General features: G+C 47.5%; 1 protein-coding gene across 2 annotated transcripts in view; it reads right to left on the minus strand.

Moving 5' to 3' along the window:
* NPL (N-acetylneuraminate pyruvate lyase) overlaps nt 1–21,703 on the minus strand; it is a 48,105-nt gene that overhangs the window by 12,195 nt on the left and 14,207 nt on the right. For both annotated transcript variants that reach the window (XM_056531889.1, XM_056531890.1), the window contains exons 4-9: nt 16,053–16,140; nt 14,741–14,798; nt 7,534–7,609; nt 5,919–6,011; nt 194–336; nt 28–74 (exon numbers count right to left, since the gene is read on the minus strand). In XM_056531889.1, coding sequence (XP_056387864.1) covers nt 28–74; nt 194–336; nt 5,919–6,011; nt 7,534–7,609; nt 14,741–14,798; nt 16,053–16,140 — 505 coding nt within the window. The remainder of the gene's footprint in view (nt 1–27; nt 75–193; nt 337–5,918; nt 6,012–7,533; nt 7,610–14,740; nt 14,799–16,052; nt 16,141–21,703) is intronic.

Here is a 21,703-nt window from a genome sequence, read left to right on the forward strand (position 1 = left end):
ATAAGCGAATAAGGCATTCATTATTACCTGCCAACAGCTCCATTAGGCCCAAATACCAAGGCTCCTAAAAGTTGCTGTAAAAAAATAAAAATAATAATAAAAAAGGCCAAGAGAGAAAATAGGTTTCCTGCTGAAAATCCTTTACATCTATTGTTATAGGGTAAATTAGGAGTTATAACAAGAAAACACTTGCCTCGTCCACACCATATAGAAAGTCATATTGTTTATTTTCATGGATGCACATACTGAAATCCAGAAGGTTGGTGTCACTGAACTTCACTCCTCGGAATGATGGGATTTGGACTTTCATCCTGCTGACCAGATCACTCACCTGATCTGTAGGAGACAAAATATCATTTTCTACTGTTATAATGTGAGAAAGTAACAGTGTTCTCAACCAGTGTGAGCATGCCAGGAGTTCTAGCTTAGCAACAGCTGGAGGCACACTGGTTGGGAAACACTAATGTAACAGATCACATGAAGTGTCACACAACAATCTCCAGTAAAGATATCATCTTACCCTAAGAATATATATATATTCTTAGGGTAAGATGATATCTTTACTGGAGCTTGTTGTGTGCCACTTCATGTGATCTGTTACATTAGTGTTTCCCAACCAGTGTGCCTCCAGCTGTTGCTAAGCTAGAATAAGGAGATTTTTTTTATGATTACCGTAAAATCTCTCTCTTTCTTAAAGGATCCATTGGGGGACACAGACCATGGTTATATGCTGCTGTCTCTAGGAGGCTTGACACTATGGCAACAAGAAAAGTCGGCTCCTCCCTGCAGGATATACCCGCTCACAGGCACCTGAGCTAATCAGTTTTTGTCCCAGAGCAATAGGAGAAGACCGACAGGTCAAGAGAAAAACCACAAACTGTCCGAGTAACCAGAAGAAAAGGTAACTGAACACACCCTCGGACAGATAACTGAAATAGGAACACCAGAAAAAGGGTGGGAGCTGTGTCCCCCAAGGGATCCTTTGAGAAAGAGATTTTACGGTATGCATAAAAATATCCTTTTCTCTATCAGCTCCATTGGGGGACACAGACCATGGGACGTACCAAAGCCGTCCCTTGGGTGGCCAAGGAAATCAGTCAGGTGGACGGCTGGACCACCGCCGCCTGCAACACCTTACGGCCCAGACTAGCATCAGCTGATGCAAAGGTATGAATCTGGTAGAACCTTGTGAAAGTGTGCAAAGATGACCATGTGGCCGATTTACAGATCTGCGTGTCCAAAGCCTTGTTGCAGAGGGCCCAGGATGCTCCAACAGAATGGGTGGAATGAGCCAAAACCCTGAGGGATGGGATCTTCCACTTGCAGCGGTAAGCTTCCGAAATAGCAGATCGGATCCACCGAGAAATGGTGGCCTTGGAAGCAGGTTGTCCTTTACGACAACCTTCCAGAAGAACAAAAAAGGAGTCACACTGCCGAAAGGAAGAAGTGACAGAGATAGTTCCGAACAGCCCTCACCACATAAAGTTTGTTGCGCAAACGCTCCCTGGGATGAGAAGGGGCCGGACAAAAGGACGGCAGGACGATGTCCTCCTTGAGATGAAAGGCCGAAACCACCTTAGGTAAGAAGGACGGATCTGGACGGAAAACAACTTGTCCTGGTGTACAACCAGCAAGGGAGAGTGGCAGGGGAGAGCTGCCAGCACTGACACCCTCCTAATAGAGGTAACAGCAATAAGGAAGCCACCTTCCAGGAAAGGAGGCAAAGAGGAATGTCCCTGAGAGGTTCAAAAGGAGAGCCTTGCAGGGCACCTAAGAGCAAGTTTAAGTCCCAAGGGGGAGAAGGGGAAAGGAGTCGGGGAAAGGAAAACACGACCGGAGAAAAAGGCTGAGTTTCATATCAACGAAAATAAAACCGCCAGGTACGGTGGTTAATCTTCGCAGAGGAAGGCTTGCAAGCCCTGAGCATGGTGCAAATCACTTGGGAAGAGAAACCTCGGGTCCTTAGAACTGCAGAGAACCAGTAAATGGAAGTTCAGTCAGAGACTTCTTGGAGGCGGCATCCGCATCCCAGGCTTTGAGCCACATGGAGCGACGGAGGGCTACCAGGTTGCCTGTGGCAAAGGCAGCACAGCGGCCCAACTGCATGTAAGCAGAACACAGAAAGTCTCCAGCTTTGGAGCATTGGAGAGCTAGGTCAGATAAATCCTCAGGAGGGGATCCTGAAAGAATACCCTGGCGGAGTTGGGAAGACACTACTGAAAGGGTTTTTGACACCCAGGCAAAAGCAAGAAGAAAGAAGGAACCTGCTGCCTCAAAGGCAAATTTTGCCAAAGTCTCCACCTTCTTGTCCGCTGGATCATTGAAAGAAGCTGCATCAGCCAATGGCAGGGTAGTCGCCTTAGGCGGGAGACCGGTGGAATCACAGTTGGAGAGGATGTCCACCGAGCAATGAGGTCCTTGGCGAAAGGATATTGCACTTAAACCTTCTTAGTTTCCTGAAACTTCTTGTCAGGATGCCTCCAGGCGGACTGCAGCAAGGCTTCAAATTCAGCATGAGAGCTGAGAATCTTGGGTGCCGGTCAGGCACGGTGATAGGAAACTTCTGGAGCTATGTTCGAAGTTCCTGGGTTCTCTAGATGGAAGGTGTCTCTTATGGCCGAAACCAATGAGTACACCATGTCAGACATATCCGTGCGGTCCTCTGAGTCAGATGCCGAATCGGAAACTTCATCTATCAGTTCTCCAGGTGAATGGGAATGGTTGGAGGCAGTCCTGGAAGAATGAGAGACTGACCTGGTACGCAGTTCTGGAGAGCCAGAGTGGCGACCATGGGAGCGTCCTCTAGGGGAGCGACGCTTGCTACCAGCTGGAGTCACGGAGCGATGCCCACGAGGGGAGCGCCCATGCCTGCCAGAAGACTTCGGGGACGAGTCACATTAAACACCCCTATTAGGCTAGGTAGTATAGGGAACGGGTCCCTCTGGAGGGCCGGTGTAGGGAGGACCTCTCCAAGGCAGTCACCACAGAGCGGGAGACCTGAGGATACCCGAACCCACGGGGGTCTGGGGGGGGGGGGGGGGGACAGTGGTGCAAGCAGAACAAGTGGGTTCAGCAGAACCAGACATTTTAGCGTGATAGCCCTTACAGGTGTAATAAGTAACCTCCCATCTAACTGTGTAGAGGGAGGAACAGAACTGGGCTCGGACATAGAAAGAAAGCAACAGATCCACCCAAGTCCGTATCCCCAACAGGGCTGCTGCAGTGAGGAGAAATGAGAGATGAGAGATGAGAGATAGAGGAGATGTGGTGTCCCGGCACCGGATTGCATCCGCTACCTTGTGGTGAGGTCCCCAAAGTCAGAGTCCCTAGGTTTAGGTGGGGTCCTCATCCTTAGTTAGCCCCTTGTCACCCCTTTTGTAATTAAAATGATCTAAATTTAATGTATATATTTATATAGTAAGAGTACTTGCCTAGTTAGCGTCGCAGGACCTGCGGGTCACGTGATGCGTTCCAAAGACTCTATGGTTTATGGTTCAAGGACCTTTGGGAGGAAGTCAGGTGATCACCCACCATGCTTTGTAACATTGAGTGACAGCTGATTGGACCAATCCAAAACGGCTCAGCCCCTGCCCATATAAGGGAGCTGCAGCCATTAATCTCTCTCTTGTTCCTGGGCTGCCAAGCAAGCAGCATCTCTCTTGTTCCTGAGCAGCCAAGCAAACAACAACTCTCTTTCCTCGTGAGCTGTTAGAGAAGGATCTGCGCTGCGGTCATCCGTGAGTTTAGGCCCGAGCCTTGCGGCGACGGATGATCATTACAAAACCGTGAGTGTATCAATCCATAAGCACTCTGCAAGATCACCGGACCAAATTACCCTGAATTCTGAGACTTATAACAAAAGTCAAGTTCGCAATAACTGTCAGTCACTGAAGTGTATGGAGACTGTTTGAATGAGACTGTTACTGTTCATTGGATGTACCGCAAGCCTTTGAGTAAAGTTTACCCAAGTTAAAGTTCAACTACCTTGTGGACCTTCAGTCATTATTTGCATGCACCTATCGTTACTGGGAAGGACGGCAATAGGCCGAAGAATTACCTCAGCATATTAGCCCTCAGCCTGGCGTCACGAACAATAGGGTTAACCTTAACCCCTGATATACTGAAGCAAGACCCTGACTAGACTACCCCTACCCCAGAGGCCTACCACAGAGAGATAGAGAGAGAGAGACTGACAATTGTCCGACCAGTGGAAGAAATGCGCAGAGATAAAGCAAGGGCGCCACTAATTGGCCCTGAAAATCTCCCTGCGCACTCACAGCACTGAGCTGTGACAATTCGCGTGCTCTGAAGAATCCCCGCCGGCCACAGGTGGATGGAGCCACGATGCCTGTGCCCCCTCAGTCGCAAATGGGGAAACAGTGAACACTATGTTCCTGAGTCCCCACCTGAAAACAGGAAAGAAAAAGGAATAAAAAACTAACATGTCCCTAAACCTAGGAAAATAAGAAATAAGCTAAAGATAAAACTGATTAGTTCAGGTGCCTGTGGGCGGGTATATCCTGCTGGGAGGAGCCGACTTTTCTTGTTGCCATAGTGTCAAGCCTCCTAGAGACAGCAGCATATACCCATGGTATGTGTCCCCCAATGAAGCCGATAGAGAAATACACATCTATCTATCTGTCTATCGACACACACAGTGGTCCCTCAAGTTACAATATTATTTGGTTCCAGGACGACCATTGTTTGTTGAGACCATAATGCTGTGGAAACCTGGAAATTGGTTCTGAAGCCCATAAATGTCATCCAAAAATAGGGAAAAAAGTGAGGATTAAACAAAAGTAAGTAGGTAACTAATATAGAGAAAGCAAGTCCTTACATATTAAAGAAAAAGCTACTGGGAGCTGTAAATCACTGTCTATGTAGAGGACTGTCTGTAGTATTGTATGGTGAGTCTGGTTTCAAGTTACAATGGCCCAGAAGAGACCATTGTATGTTGAAACTATTGTATGTTGAGGCCATTGTAAGTTGAGGGATCACTGTATATATACACTGTGAAGTCTGATCCCACTCTCTTTCATCTTACATAAATCTTTTCTCCACATTTTGCTGACATTTATGATACCAATCAATAGGTGACAGATAAAATAAAAGGAAGAGGGTAACAATATACAAGGTTTTTGTTTTCCATATGTAACCATGCAGATACATAGGTCTGCATGTATTTAATAACTTAATATTTAATAAGTTAAAAACTTACTTTTTAGTTACATGATACAATTCAGAGTAGTTAAAAAATATGGAAACCTTTATTTAAAGCATTTGTGTTTTTAAATGGCAGTCCAGTAAAAAAAAAAAAAAACAACCTGTGTATGGTGTCAAAAAGTATAATAAAGCAACTTAATCTATTGTTTTCAGCCATGGTGCACAGATCATCCTTTTATCAGCTGAGCAATGTGGCTTGTAGCTGTGAGATCCCGTCACAATCTGATAGCATAGCTCCTGTCCCTCCCCCTTGTCTGCTCAGGAAGAGACCAGTGATGTGATAAGGTGAGCTCATTACTGCTCATTAGATTTTTAGGTGGCAGGAAACCTCTCTCTAAAAAGACAGAAGTGAGTCTGTTCTGTCTGAACCTACTGTGACTGAGAAAGGCTTCCTGCTGTCTTATGAACAGTAATATGAGCTCTCCCCTTTACATAACTGGTCTCCCCATGAGTGGGCATAAGGGGAAGGAGTGGCAGAGACGAAGCTCTGAGTGTGACATAATGTCACGGCTGTAAGGGAGAGAGCACAGCTGATATGAAGAGGTTTCTGCACTATGGCTGGACAACCCCTTTAAAGGGAATGAGTCCTGAGATCCACTGCAACCTTGAGTAATAGGATTGAACATGTTAAAAGTTTATATTAAGGAAACTTATGCTTTATGTATACCCCAAATCCCCAGGCGATGCATACTCACATGTTACACCAGTGAGGCGTGGTATGTGATAATAATAGAATGGAAGGCTTGGTGCAGCAGAAGCCACTTCCTTGAGATACAAAACTAGGGCATCTGTGGGGAAAAATGTTGAGGAGCAGAATCCACAGTTTACCAACAGTCTAGAAAATATCTTATACAAAAAAGGCATAAGTGCATCAGAAAACCGTACAACTAAAAGATCACAATTATCATAGAATTCTCTCATTTGGACAATCTGGGTTCATGCTTCCAATGCTTATTCTGGAAGAAGGCAACATGATAACTTTACAGGCAGCCCACTGAACGCAACTGACAAGCCACTAAATGGCTGTTCTACTGTCGCTGGATATGGCTCTCAGCTCAACCCCTTAAGGCCCACCCATGTGAGGCTTCTTTTTTTTTTGGGGGGGGGGGGGGGGGTCAACATGACTGATGTGATACCCAATTTAGGCTGCATTCACATCTCGTTTTTGCAATACGGGTCCCGTATCCCGTTTCTGTACAAAAAACGTATGTCTCCAAACCGGATTGAAACGTATGCAACTGGATATGCCTCCTCGCGTTTTTAAACCAAATACGGTTTGAAAACGGATGTTTTCATTGAAATAAAAACGGATACGGTTTTATTTTTGTCAACATTTTAAATAAAAAGTTTTTTTTTATTGAATTTCCCAAAAAAATAAAAAATAAATAAACTGTATAGTGCAAACCGGATGTAACCATACGCACATACGGTTCCCATAGAACTCCATTTTAAAATAACCATATACAGGTTGTATACTGTTTTTCAACCGGACTTCAAACCGTTGTAGACTGCGGTTTTGTTTGCGGAAAAAAAACGCATACAACCGTAAATGAAGCAGAACGTACGCAACCACATGCTACGGTTGTCATATGGTTTTCAATGTAATGTCTATGCATATGGTTTGGAATACGGTTCAATACCTTTTTTTTTTTTTTTTGCTGAAACCGTATACGGCAACCGTTTTGCAAAAACGAGATGTGAATGCAGCCTTACATATCTTTTTACTAAAAAAAAAAAAAACCTAAGTATGCTTGAAATTGTCCTATTCTGATCCCTTTAACACTTATTTTTCTGTATTTGCGGTTGAATAAGGACTTTATTTTCGCACTGTTATCTGTAGTTTTTATCTGAACCATTTTTGTTTTGATGGGACTTTTTGATTGCTTTTTATGAATATTTTCTCTAGTATTTGAAGTGACCAAAAATCTGCAATTCTGCACTTGGTATTATTTTTATTTTTTTACATTCACACAATTCCCTGTATGGTTTCATTAACATCATTTTTTTTTTTTTTAACAGTTTGGACATTTTCACATGCTGCTATACCAAACAGGTTTATGTTTATTTTTGTTTGCATTATTTTATGTGACAAATAAGGAAAGGGGGGATTTAAATTTGGTAAGGTCCGTGTGCCGGATCTCCTGACCCAATGATGCAGCAAGTTGGCACACATACCATTTTGTCTCTATGTAACCACTGAAGATAGCTGAGCACTATTCTAGGCTATCTCCAGCAGCTCTGTAAAGAACAAAGGGAGCAGCATTGTCCGTGTGACAACGTGTGTTATAAGTAGTCATCTCTATACAATACCTGGACATGAAGGTTTGATGAACGAAGGGCTTACAGCAGAGATGGCATCAGCTCCAATGGAAGCAGCATGAGCAGCCTGAATAGGAAGACAAAGGCAAACTTAAATCCATCTTTATTGTGATCTGTATGATACATATTTGTTAGGCGCTACACTTATCTGCAGCTAATAAGTTTGAGCTAATGTGGTCAGAATTTAGTGTAGTAAATCCAATATATTAAGCCCTTTTACAGTACACAAGTTGTGTAAAAAAAAGCTTTTGCCAGTCCCCAGTTTAAAATTCACCGTCTAATTTAGGATTCTCTGGACAGAACTATTAGGCTAGGTTTAGAATTAATGGGGTACTTCAATGGAATACATTTTTTTTACTTTTTTTTAAATCAACTGGTGCCAAAAAGTTTAACAGATTTTTAAATGACTTCTATTAAATCAATCTTAATCTTTCCAGTACTAACCAGCTGCTGTATGCTCCACAGGAAGTTGTATAGTTCTTTTCTGTCTGACCACAGTGCTCTCTGCTGACACCTCTGTCCATGTCAGGAACTGTCCAGAGCAGGAGGGGTATGCTATGTGGATTTGCTCCTGTTCTGGACAGTTCCTGACATGGACAGAGGTGTCAGCAGAGAGCACTGTGGTCAGACAGAAAATAATTATACAACTTCCTGTGGAGCATACAGCCACTGATAAGTACTAGAAGGATTAAGATTTTTATATAGAAGTAATTTACAAATCTGCTTAACCTTCCAGCACCAGTTGATTAGAAAAAAAAAGTTTTCCACCAGAGTACCCCTTTAAGGTTGTATGTTTCAGCTATATGTCGTCAAAAAAGGAATGCAGATGTATACTGTGGTGCACACTAGGGCATCAAATTACTGTAGGCTAGTGACTATTTTCAGGCCACTTCCCTCTCCTATACTATAGCAAGGCTTACAGCACAATTGAGTCCAGCAAACTAAATATGTAAGCGGAAGGTTACCCAAATGAGGTCACTAGCTGATAACGTTCAGGCTATTAAAGTGAGTGGACCTACTTCTTTGTGCCGCAGTATATGGCGGCATCCCTTTTCTGACAGAATGCCGACATATACAGTAGCTGGGACATATGGTAGTTATGCTGTGTGGATCCAGCTGTACTGTAGTACACAGAATGTCTTTACATATGTCCCTTAGATGGGGCGTGAAGTGAATTTCTGAACGTCAACATGACTCATGGACATTAATTGGTCACCATAATTTCAAACAACTTCCCTACATTAGATACAATAGCTATGTTATTCCTAACATAGTTGTAAATGACAAACAAGACCCAAATAGTGGGGGTGGGGCCTAGCATCTGCTATTTTCAGGAGAGGGTGACAGCCCGAGAAAAGGACATTTTTTGTACTTACCGTAAAATCTCTCTTTCGAAGGATCCATTGGGGGACACAGACCGTGGGTATACACTGCTGTCTCTAGCAGGTTTGACACTATGGTAACAGAAAAGTCGGCTCCTCCCAGCAGGGTATACTCGCCTCCAGGTCACTGAGCTGATCAATTTCAGTCCCAGAGCAATAGGAGGAGACAGACAGGTCAAAGAAAAGACCATGAACTGTCCGAGAACCAGAAAAAAATAACTGAACACACCCTCGGACAGATAACCGAAAAGAAACAGCTGTGTCCCCCAATGGATCCTTCGAGAAAGAGATTTTACGGTAAGTACAAAAAAAACACTTTGCGGCCCAGACTAGCATCAGCCGATGCGAAGGTATGAACCTGGTAGAACCTCGAGAAAGTATGCAAAGACGACCAGGTGGCCGCCTTACAGATCTGCGAGGCTGAGGCCCTGTTGTGGAGGGCCCAGGATACTCCAACAGAACGGGTGGAATAAGCCAAAACCCTAAAGGGTGGGATCTTCCCCTTGTAGCGGTAAGCTTCCGAAATAGCAGATCAGATCCACCGAGAAATGGTGGCCTTGGAAGCAGGTTGTCCCTTACGACAACCTTCCGTAAGGATGAAAAAGGAATCACACTGAAAGGAAGAGGTGACAGATAGGTCCTAACCACCCGTACCACATCCAGCTTGTGGAGTAAACGCTCCCTGGGATGAGAAGGAGCGGGACAAAAAGGACGGAAGGACGATGTCCTCATGGAGATGAAAAGCCGAAACGACCTTTGGCAAAAAGGAAGGATCCGGACGGAAAACAACCTTGTCCTGATGAATCACCAGAAAAGGAGAGCGGCAGGAAAGAGCTGCCAGTTCAGACACCCACCGAATGGAGGTAATCGCTATAAGGAAAGCCACCTTCCAGGAAAGGAGGCTAAGAGAAATCTCCCTGAGAGGTTCAAAGGGCGCGTCTTGCAGGGCACCTAGGACCAGGTTTAAATCCCAAGGGGGAGAAGGGGACCTATAAGGAGGGTCAGCATGAGCCACGCCCTGGAGAAAGGTCCGGACATGAGAATTAGACGCCAGGGGGCACTGAAAGAATAGAAAAGGGCGAAACCTGACCCTTAAGGGAGCCGAGAGCCAGCCCCTGTTCCAACCCCGACTGCAAAAAAGAAAGAAGACGGGGAACGGAAAAACCAACGAAAATAAGACCTCCAAGTATGGTGGTAAATTTTCACAGAAGAGGGCTTGCGAGCCCTGAGCATGGTGCAAATCACCTGCGAAGAGAAACTGCGGGCCCTTAAAACCGCGGTCTCAACCGCCACGCCGTCAAACGCAGCAACTGTAAACTGGGGTGGCAAAGGGGACCCTGTGAAAGTAGGTCTGCCCGAAGAGGAAGACGCAACGGGACGTCGTCCAGGAGCCTGACCATGTTGGCGTACCACGCCCTTCGGGGCCAGTCTGGAGCCACGAGAATGGTGGGGACGCCCTCTGCTTTGAGATTCCTCAGGACCCTGGGAAGGAGAGGAAGAGGGGGGAACAGATAGGGCAGGGCAAAGCTCAACCACGGGATCACCAAGGCATCTACTGCTAGGGCCAGGGGATCCCGGGACTTCAGCACAAACTGAGGAATCTTCCAGTTGTGTCGAGACGCGAAGAGGTCCACGTCTGGAGTGCCCCAGAGGTCGCAGATCTGCGAACACCTCCGGATGCAGAGACCACTCGCCGGGGTCGGCCAAGGACCGGCTGAGAAAGTCCGCTTCCCAGTTGAGCACTCCCGGAATGTGAATCGCCGAAATGGCCGGAACCCTGTGTTCCGCCCAGAGGAGAATCTTCGTCACTTCAGCCATAGCTGCTGAGCTGCGAGTGCCGCCTTGCTGGTTGATGTATGCCACGGCCGTGGCGTTGTCCGGCTGGACCCGGACAGGGCGGCCCTGAAGATGGGACTCCAAATGGAGCAGACAGATGGATCGCCCTCAGTTCCAAGATGTTTATGGAAAGAAGGGCTTCTCGGGGAGACCAGCGGCCTTGAACCGTCTGGTCCCTGAGAACACCGCCCCAGCCTAACATCCGTTGTGACCACCTGCCAGTGGAGGGGAAGGAATGATCGCCCCTGAAGAAGCAGGGGGGAACGGAGCCACCAGAGAAGGGACTGACGAGACCATAGAGATAGAACAATCTTGTGGTCGAGAGACAGGAGACCTCTCCCACCGAGAGAGAATCACCAGCTGAAGAGGGCGGTAATGAAACTGGGCAAAGGGCACGGCTTCCATGGCTGCCACCATTCAACCCAGGACTTCCATGCAAAGACGGATGGAAACTGGGACCGGCTTCCGAAGAGAGCGGACTCCCGACAAGTGTCAGTCGCTTGTCTGGTGGAAGGCTAATCCGAGCAGCGGCCGTGCCGAATTGAAGCCCCAGAAAGACCAGGGACTGAGTGTGGGAGAGGACAGACTTGTTCTGGTTGACCATCCACCCGAAGCGAGATAAGGTCTGGAGAGTGAGATCCACGTTCTCCAGATTCTGGGCTCTGGTGGGAGCCTTGATGAGGAGGTCATCCAAGTAAGGAATCCCTGAGACCCCTCTTGACCGCAACAGGGCAATCACTGGCGCCAGGATCTTGGTAAAGACCAGAGGAGCAGTGGCCAGGCCGAAGGGGAGGGCTACAAATTGAAAAAGGACCCTCCGGAACCGCAAAGCGGAGGAACCGCTGATGGCCTGGAAATATTGGAACATGGAGGTAGGCATCTTTGATGTCCACCGAGGAAAGAAACTCCCCTTGATCCATGGACCCCCTCACCGAACGGAGAGATTCCATACGGAAATGACGGATTAGAAGATGTTGGTTGAGAGGCTTGAGATCCAAGATTGGCCGCACACAACCGCCTTTCTTGGGGACCACAAAAAGATTGGAATAGAAACCCCAAAACCGTTCCACGGAAGGAACCAGGACAATGACCCGCTGGATAAGAAGGGACTGAAGAGCCCCCCGAAATCCGCGTTCCATGCTTTAAGCCATATGGAGCGACGGAGGGCTACCAGGTTCCCGATGGCAGATGCAGCACAACGGGCTGACTGCATGGAAGCAGAACACAAAAAGTCTCCGGCTTTAGAACATTGAAGAGCTAGAGCTGACAATTCCTCCTTAGGGGCTCCTGAAAGAATACCCTGACGGAGTTGGGAATGCCAAACCGGAAGGGCCTTAGATACCCAGACAGAAGCGAAGATAGGAAGCAGGGAGGAACCAGCTGCTACAAAGGCATGCTTCGCTAAGGTCTCTACCTACTTGTCTGCCGGATCCTTGAAAGCAGCCGCATCCGCCAGCGTAGTAGCCTTGGTGGGAAACCGTGGGTCCACCGATGGAGGGGAAGTCCACTTAGAGATGAGGTCCTTGGCGAAAGGATATTGCACTTGGATTTTCTTAGAACCCTGAAACTTCAGGATGCCTCCAGGCCGATTCCAGAATGGCGTCAAATTCAGCATGAGAGCTGAACACCTTGGGTGGCGGTCGGGCACGATGAAAGGAAACTTGTGGAGTCACGTCCAAAGTTTCTGGGTCCTCTACATCAAAGGTGTCTCTTATGGCCAACACCAATGAGTTCACCGTGTCCAATCGGTCCTCTGAGTCAGATGCCGAATTGGAAACCTCGTCCACAAGTTCTCCAGGAGAGTGTGAACAAGTGGATGCAGCCCTGGAGGAGGGAGACTCCGACCGGATGCGTGGCTCTGGAGAGCCAGAGCGGTGACCACGGGAACACCTTCTGGAAAAATGAAGTTTGTGGCCAGAAGGAGCGGTGAGGCGAGACCTACATGGGGATCGCCCGTGTCTACCAGAAGACCCAGGGGATGAGTCAGAGGAGACACATCTAGAACGCTTGTGAGAGCTTCAAGCATGGGGAGAGGGGAGCGGGTCCCCCTGGAGGGCCGGTGCAAGGTGGACCTCTCCAAGGCAGTCACCACAGAACGGGAGATCGGAGCCAAATCGGATATGGACTGGGAGAGGGAAGAAACCCAGGCTGGAGGGGCGGCCGAAAACACCGGGTCTGCTAAAGCATCCGGGGCAGAAATGGCAGGGGGGGTCTGGTGGAGCAGGCAGAACAAGTGGGTTCAGCAGAACCTGGCATTTTCGAATTACAGCTTTTACAGGTGTAATGAGTAACAAGTACTCCAGTTAACTGTTTAGAGGGAGGAACAGTTCTGGGCACGGACATAATAAAAAATGAACAATCTCACCCAAGCCTATGTCCCCAGGGAGCTGCTGTGAGGATAAACTCCGCTTAAAGTCAGTCAGAGAGAGAAAGAACGCCGGCCAATAGAAATAGAGGTCCGAGCCAGGTGCAAGGGCTCTGCTGATTGGCCCTTGCAGCTCACATGTGCGCTCACAGCGCTGATTGGTGGCCAGTTCGCGCCCTTGCAGAAGCTCCGGCCAGGTGGGCGGAGCTAATGTGCCCCCGCCGGCGAAAAAAAATACATTAAGAAACATTAATGGCGCCCACTCCTGGCCCCAAGCGCACATGCGCCCGAGGAGAACGGAGGGAACGGGAGCGCCGCCGGCAGCTGCCGAAACGAAAGTAAAACTAAAGTAAAACGAGCGCAATGCGCTCATAGATAAAAGTGCCGAGCCGTGGCTGCTGAAGACAGCCGCTATGCAACTGTGCCCAAACACACTGACTGCCCAAAGACTGCTCCCCCATATAATAAAAGGTGCCCCTTTCCTGCAGGGAATATACCATGGCCAGCCCCATCTCACACTGCTCAATATGAGCTAGTGGTCAAAAAACTGTAAGACTCCAGATGTTGCAAGTCCGACCTAAGGGGAGGAAAAAAAAATACTCACCTTAGTCTGAAGAACTTACCTCCAGAAGTCTGCAGAATGTAGTCTTCAGTTAGCATTGTCACCTGCAGCAAGCCAAGCTCATAGCGAGGCGAACAGGGAGGTAGGGGGGACCCGGACCCATGAGGTACAACCCCAAGCGCTGACCGTTGGCGAGAGGGGGTTAACAGTACATCCCAGATGCCTGCTACCTCTCGCAATGGGGAAACAGTGAACCGCAGTTCCTGAGTCCCCACCTGAAAACGGAAAGAAAAAGGAAGAACTAACACATTCCCTTACTAGGAAAATAAAAAATAAAAAAAGACCTGGTCTGAGGAGAACCCCAGACCAGTGTCTATCCTCCTTAGACACTAAGCTGAAACTGATCAGCTCAGTGACCTGGAGGCGGGTATACCCTGCTGGGAGGAGCCGACTTTTCTGTTACCATAGTGTTAAACCTCCTAGAGACAGCAGCGTATACCCACGGTCTGTGTCCCCCAATGGAGCCGATAGAGAAAGTGGGTTGTATACCTGCTAAAGATGATCCACAAAAGGTAAGTCAAGGCTTATCTCTAACCACCCATATAATGAGCTGTACCTTGTGTAAATACCACTGTATGTCTACAGAGTTAAATGTAATCTCCCCTATACCCCTCCCTTCAGCTCGTGAAGCTCCTTCATTGCTGCTGCTGTTTCTACGCTTTTTGCTCACATGGCACCTTGCAGAGCCAGTGCATCAGTAAGCCCTTATCCTCTTCACATGTCATCTATAGTAGTGGATAGGGGATAAGATGTCTAAGCACCGGAGGACCCCTTTAATATCACCACTGTAAAGGGTTAGTCTTACACAGCTAGGAAGCTAACCAGAAGCTAATCTCTAAAGGGCTTCTCATCCTTCACTCCAGTAAAAACTTCTAAGCTGATTTATGACCACCTCAATGATGACCTTTCATCTGGTCATAATTCAATTAAGAAGTTGGCTTAGCAGGGAAGAAAAAAAGGCTGATAATATTTGTTTAATCAGTGGATACTCACTAAATCTTTGGAGTCTTCTAAGCTCAAACAGCCAACATGTACAACCACGTTGTCCATCCTATGAGAGAAGAAGCAATTAGTAAGTATGGACATAACATATGTACCTGCAATGTATATGCTCAATTTAACCCCTTAAGGACTCAGCCCATTTGGGCCTGAAGAACTCAGACAATTTAACATTTTCGTTTTTTCCTCCTTGCCTTCAAAAAATCATAACTCTTTTATATTTTCATCCACAGACTAGTAGGAGGGCTTGTTTTTTGCGCGACCAGTTGTCTGTTGTAATGCCATCACTCACTTTACCATAAAGTGCATGGCGCAACCAAAAAGATACTATTTGTGTGGGGAAATTAAAAAGAAAACCGCAATTTAGCAAATTTTGGAAGGTTTCATTTTCACGCCGTACATTTTTTATTGATACCCTATTTGCTTATCTAAAACTTTTAATGAATTTTTTATAAATTTATTTTTAATAAAATGTTATTAAAAAAAGCAGCTATTTTAGATTTTTTATTTTTATTTTTTTTAACGTTCACCGTACGGTATCATTAACATTTTATTTTAATAGTTCGGATATTTACACACGCGGCAATACCAAATATGTATCTAGTATGCTAATACTGTTCAGTGCTATGCATAGGACATAGCACTGATCAGTGTTATCGGTCATCTTCTGCTCTGGTCTGCTCAATCACATACCAGAGCAGAAGACCCGTGGAAGGCAGCGGGGGCAGGTGAGGGGACCTCTGTCTGCCGTTCTGGATGATCAGATCGCCGCAGCAGAGCAGCGGGCGATCCGATCATCCATTTTAGTGACCGCGATGCTGCAGATGCCACGATCTGTATTGATGGCGGATGTCCGCCATTACCGGCGGGTACCTGTCTACTATCAGCAGCTGGGACCTGCCACGCATGACCCGAGCATCGCTCAGACGCTCGCAGTTATGCATTGGACATAAATGTACGTCCTGGTGCGTTAAGTACCAGCTCACCAGGACATATATTTACGTCCGGTGTCGTTAAGGGGTTAAAGGAGGATACACAAAAACACAATTTCAATGTGCCTTGTAAAATACAGTTTTATATCTGGCAAATAATGAAATAACTCATTCCAAAATGTCACCCCCTGAAGTCTCCTAAAGGAAACATAAAAACAAGCTTCATAACAGAAGAACATAGCAGGATAGGTTTTTAACCAAGTGCCCTTCGGGATTACATACAGTACATCAGTATAGCATGTGAGAAGGGTATTTGAATGTCCATGTACCGACAGTACACAAAATAATTGCTTCACCCTCGATCTGCTACTCACTTTCCTCTGCCATGTTTCACCCACTCCTCAGCAAGCCGCTTTCTCTCCTGGACACTGAGAGATGCCCCTTCTCCTGTTGTCCCATTTACTGTAGAACATGCAAAACAACACACAAAATACTGAAGGTTAAAAATGTAATAAAAGACTTTTATAATGATCCATAATTCAGAAAGACCTGTCACTTCCTTTATACTGGCTAGTGTGAAGGAGCAGTAAAAAAGGTCGGGGGCTCTCTCGTGGGTGATGGGGGCGTGGTAGAATTGTCAAGAACCACTGCACTCTGGGTGGTGTGATGTCCCGTTGAGGTTATCAACGGTGACAGCACCTCACCTGGCGACTGTGAAGTGGAAAGTAGTAGCGGCAGTTTTGCTGCTAGAGACCCCCTGTCCGTGACCGCGAGGGGGTACGGAAATAATACAACCAGGAAAAGGAGAGTAGAAAATGGGGGTACTAGACGAGCGCTACTGCTGGAATAAAAGGATGTGGAACGCCAATAAAGCACAGGACAGTTTATTATGGTTTAGAATAAACGGACAACGCGTTTCGACACCAGCATGTGCTTTCTTCAGGTCCATAAAATAAATGCTAAAAGGATAGCACAATGGGTACAAGGATATACGTCATTACACATGAAAGTGAGGGCATTAAGAATTTGTTGTAAAATCTGTGTATATATGTATGTAAAAGAATCTACATGGTAGGGGGAACCACAGAGGTATATATATGGCAGATAAAAATGGATAAAAACATGTACATATCTTATTAAAAGTATAAAAGTTTTATACTGGCTAGAGAAAATATAGAACGATACTGTTCACCTCACCAGGGTTTTTTGAAGGCTTTATATAACTTTAAAAATGTCCAAAAAGTTATTTTGACATTATAGTGGTTAATTTGAAAATGATGCACCACGTTTAAATCTTCATTCATGGTGAACTCAAAATAATTCAAAAAAAAAAAGGAGCCTACATGCATTTCTGGAGAGTACCGTATATACTCGAGTATAAGCCGACCCGAGTATAAGCCGAGACCCCTAATTTCAACCCAAAATCCCAGGAAAAGTTATTGACTCGAGTATAAGCCTAGGGTGGGAAATACCTCATCCCCCCCTGTCATCATCCAGACCCGTCATTAACATCCTCATCATCCCCTTGTCATCATCCCACACATCCCCTTATCATCCCACACATCCCCCCTTCATCATCCCCTTGTCATCATCCCACACATCCCCTTATCATCCCACACATCCCCCCTTCATCATCCCCTTGTCATCATCCCACACATCCCCCCTTCATCATCCCCTTGTCATCATCCCACACATCCCCTTATCATCCCACACATCCCCCCTTCATCATCCCCTTGTCATCATCCCACACCCCCCCCTTCATCATCCCCACCCCCCTTCATCATCCCCACCCCCCCCCCCCCCCTTCATCATCCTCTTCTCATCATTCGCCCTCAGTGGTCTTCAACCTGCGGACCTCCAGAGGTTTCAAAACTACAACTCCCAGCAAGCCCGGGCAGCCATCGGCTGTCCGGGCTTGCTGGGAGTTGTAGTTTTGAAACCTCCGGAGGTCCGCAGGTTGAAGACCACTGCGGCCTTCAACATGCGGACCTCCAGAGGTTTCAAAACTACAACTCCCAGCAAGCCCGGGCAGCCATCGGCTGTCCGGGCTTGCTGGGAGTTGTAGTTTTGAAACCTCCGGAGGTCCGCAGGTTGAAGACCACTGCGGCCTTCAACATGCGGACCTCCAGAGGTTTCAAAACTACAACTCCCAGCAAGCCCGGGCAGCCATCGGCTGTCCGGGCTTGCTGGGAGTTGTAGTTTTGAAACCTCCGGAGGTCCGCAGGTTGAAGACCACTGCGGCCTTCAACATCATCCAGCCCCCTCTCACCCCCTTTAGTTCTGAGTACTCACCTCCGCTCGGCGCTGGTCCGGTCCTGCAGGGCTGTCCGGTAAGGAGGTGGTCGGGTGAGGAGGTGGTCCGGGCTGCTATCTTCACCGGGGGCGCCTCTTCTCCGCGCTTCCGGCCCGGAATAGAGCCGTTGCCTTGACAACGACGTATCTGCGTCGTTGTCAAGGCAACGTGACTATTCTGAGGCCGGGCCCGAAGCGCTTAGAAGAGGCCTCCCCGGTGAAGATAGCAGCCCGGACCACCTCCTCACCGGACCACATCCTTACCGGACAGCCCTGCAGGACCGGACCAGCGCCGAGCGGAGGTGAGTACTCAGAACTAAAGGGGGTGAGAGGGGGCTGGATGATGTTGAAGGCCGCAGTGGTCTTCAACCTGCGGACCTCCGGAGGTTTCAAAACTACAACTCCCAGCAAGCCCGGACAGCCGATGGCTGCCCTGGCTTGCTGGGAGTTGTAGTTTTGAAACCTCTGGAAGTCCGCAGGTTGAAGACCACTGCGGGTGGGGGAGTTCACTCGAGTATAAGCCGAGGGGGGTGTTTTCAGCACGAAAAATCGTGCTGAAAAACTCGGCTTATACTCGAGTATATACGGTAATAACTTTACAGGTTATTGATACCAGATTTATAAGAACAAAACATTGATCCAGGGATTTATTCTGATTGTCATATTGGGAGTCAGGAAGGAATTCAACCCCCCCCCCCTCCCCCCTGGTATGGGGAAATTGGCATTAGCCTCAAAACGTTTTTTTTTTTTTTTTTTTGCCACGTTCTGGATTAATGTAGCAGGGACACAATAGTAATAAAGGTTCAATTTATGAACTATTCATTTGTAGACATATGAGTCGGGAGCCCCACACCCCCAGAGAGCATACTTAATAACCTCATCCTGGCCATGCTACATATGGGCTCCTCACCTTACCTTATATTGGACGGCACTGAGGCTATCACCCTCTGTGAGACCCCTGGTAGGTCCCCACTTGAACGCTACCTCTCAAAATTAGAGATCTAAATCTAAGCACCTTGTCTGCAACTGACAGTCATTCTAATCGTAAGACATAACACTACAACCTAATACTAGAGATGTCGCAAATTGTTCGCCGGCAAACGGTTCCCTGCGAACATAGCTTGTTCGCGTTCCTCGCGCCGTGCGAACATATGCGATGTTCGATCCGCCCCCTATTCGTCATCATTGCAAGAAACTTTGACCCTGTGTGTCACAGTCAGCAGACACATTACAGCCAATCAGCAGCAGACCCTCCCTTCCAGACCCTCCCACCTGCTGCACGGACTCCATTTTAGCTTCATTCTGAAACTGCATGGTTAGAGAGAGGAGGGATAGTGAACCAGCTCCTGATTTAATTGGGAAAGCGATAGTTAGGTGGTTTATTCAGGGTCCACTACACTCCTGAAGCACTAATCTGATCTCTGCTGTAAGGAGAGCACCCAAAAAAGCCCTTTTTAGGGCTCAAACATCAGTCTGCATTTTTTTCCCCCCCAGTGTACTCTAATTGCATTTGGCTGCCTGGCAGCGTGTGGCAGGCTCGCTCACAGGGTATATTGTGCCCACTTGCCCAGTGGCACCACTCATATCTGCTGTCACAATAACTTGCAATATAGCAGTCAGTTTCTTTCACACGTGTGTTTTGCAACAGCTGGAGGCACCCTGGTTGGGAACCACTGGTTTAAAGGGGTACTCCGGTGGAAAACTCGTTTTCTTTCAAGCAACTACAGTATTCAGTGTCCACAAAAGTCCTGAAGGACTCATCTGATCTCTGCTGTAAGGACAGCACCCAAAAAAAGCCCTTTTTAGGGCTCAAACATCAGTCTGCATTTTTCTTTTTTCCACAATCACTTTTTTGACTGAAATAATAGCAGTCAGTTTCCATCATACACGTGCGTTTCAGGGCCTGCCAAGGCACAGTGTCACACCAGTGCAACTCATATGGTGTAACAGTAGTGTACATTTAACAAAAAAAACTATAAACTTTTTTGACTGTGAAATAATATCAGTCAGTTTACTTCAAACTTGTGAGTTTTTTGGCCTCCCAGGGCTCATAAGGAGGATCCACAGTGGCTTCAGCCTGGACAGGAGGGGGCAATATTGGCCAAGAAGGCAACACACTAACCTGGGGCTTAGTAGTCATAATGGAGGGCACGGGGGGGGGGGGGGGGGGGGTGTCTGGAGGAGGAGGCATGAGAAGGCGCAGGAGCACCAGCGCCCATAGCTTAAGGAGGGGGAGAGTAGACAGGCACCTGTACAGATGAAATAGGGGCAGAAGCAGCAGGAGTACTAACAGTGGGCTGCAGCGCGCAAAGTGACCAGTGTGCCCACAGCTCCCGGAGTCACATGACCCAGAAGGGGAGAAGCTACCGCCCGGGCCGCAGACACGGCCGCAACAGGCCTACACAGCAGCTCAGCCCCTCCTCACTCCTACAGAGGACCTGGGGGGACTCTGGCTCAACCTCGCTGGGGGGCGCAAGGTCCAGCGCCCCCGAGCCGGAACAGGAACAGCAACCGCAGCATGCTGGGGGACAGCAGCGGGGCCTCCTAACACAGCAAACAGCTGTGGTCAGCCAGCCCCTGCTCCCGGGCAACTTCCCACACAGCCTTGTCAGCCATCTCCGGGATAGATACCTTCACAGGAGCGCTGGTGAGTCCAAAAGGAATCACCAGGGAGAGGGAAGGTCCTATATGTATAATGGGCATAACCCCTATACCTCTCCTACGAAATCCGGGAAAGCAAGGGAAGAAGGAGGGACTGCGTTGGGCTTTGGCTTAACACCTGCCGTTCCGCCCAGTCAGGGTTACCTACCCCTAAATGGGCAGGTAATCTCCAAATTTGAAGTAGGCGGTCTGACCAAGCATCTTTTTCCATCTCCCGGTTCCTAAAATCGATGCCATATACACCTCCCCCGATAGGAATAGTACTACTTAACACACCTTAAGCACGTTATTCCAAACAATTTATGAATGTTAGGTGATTTATGCCCTTTATGGATTAAAACCAGACTCTGCATCAACTATGTAATTTTCCATGGGAGTTTTGCCATGGATCACCCTCCGGCACGCCACAGTCCAGGTGTTAGTCCCCTTGAAGCAACTTTTAAATCACTATTGTGGCCAGAAAGTGGGTTTTAAAATTCGCCTGCCTATTGAAGTCTATGGCGGTTTGCGCGTTTGTGAACGGAAAATTTTATGTTCGCGACATCACTACCTATTACCTAGTGGGATATAGGTTGTCTGAATTACCACAAATACGGACATATACCTCGGGTTTCTTTACTGCAATATTTCTGATGTTTACCAATAACTCCTACGAACATGATAGGATTTTGCTTGATTGTGACTAGCATTGATATGTAAGCACTGTACCGACTGCATATATGTGTTTACAACTTCAAATATTCACTGAATTTGTTTTGGAGGTTTATGTAAAACCAGCTACTTGACCACTTGTGGGGTGTATGGTCACACTGCACCCGTCTTATTCACCCTTCCTTCCTAACTAGGGAGGTTCCGGATGCGGGTTGGCTCTCTGTAAGAAGGCCTCCCTGCATTAAAAACTGGGGATAGACTTCCAAAGAGTGGCAAGTATCCTCTGCGCTGACTAGGATCGGACACATCAGGTAGGTATAGAGTAGCTTTATGTTGATAATGCAACGCGTTTCACCACGCTTGCGCGGCTTCATCAGGCATGGTAATCCCCACAAGGGGGGGGGGGGGGGGGCTTTTATAC

This window comes from Hyla sarda, chromosome 7, assembly GCF_029499605.1.
Source record: "Hyla sarda isolate aHylSar1 chromosome 7, aHylSar1.hap1, whole genome shotgun sequence".
NCBI lineage: Eukaryota > Metazoa > Chordata > Amphibia > Anura > Hylidae > Hyla > Hyla sarda.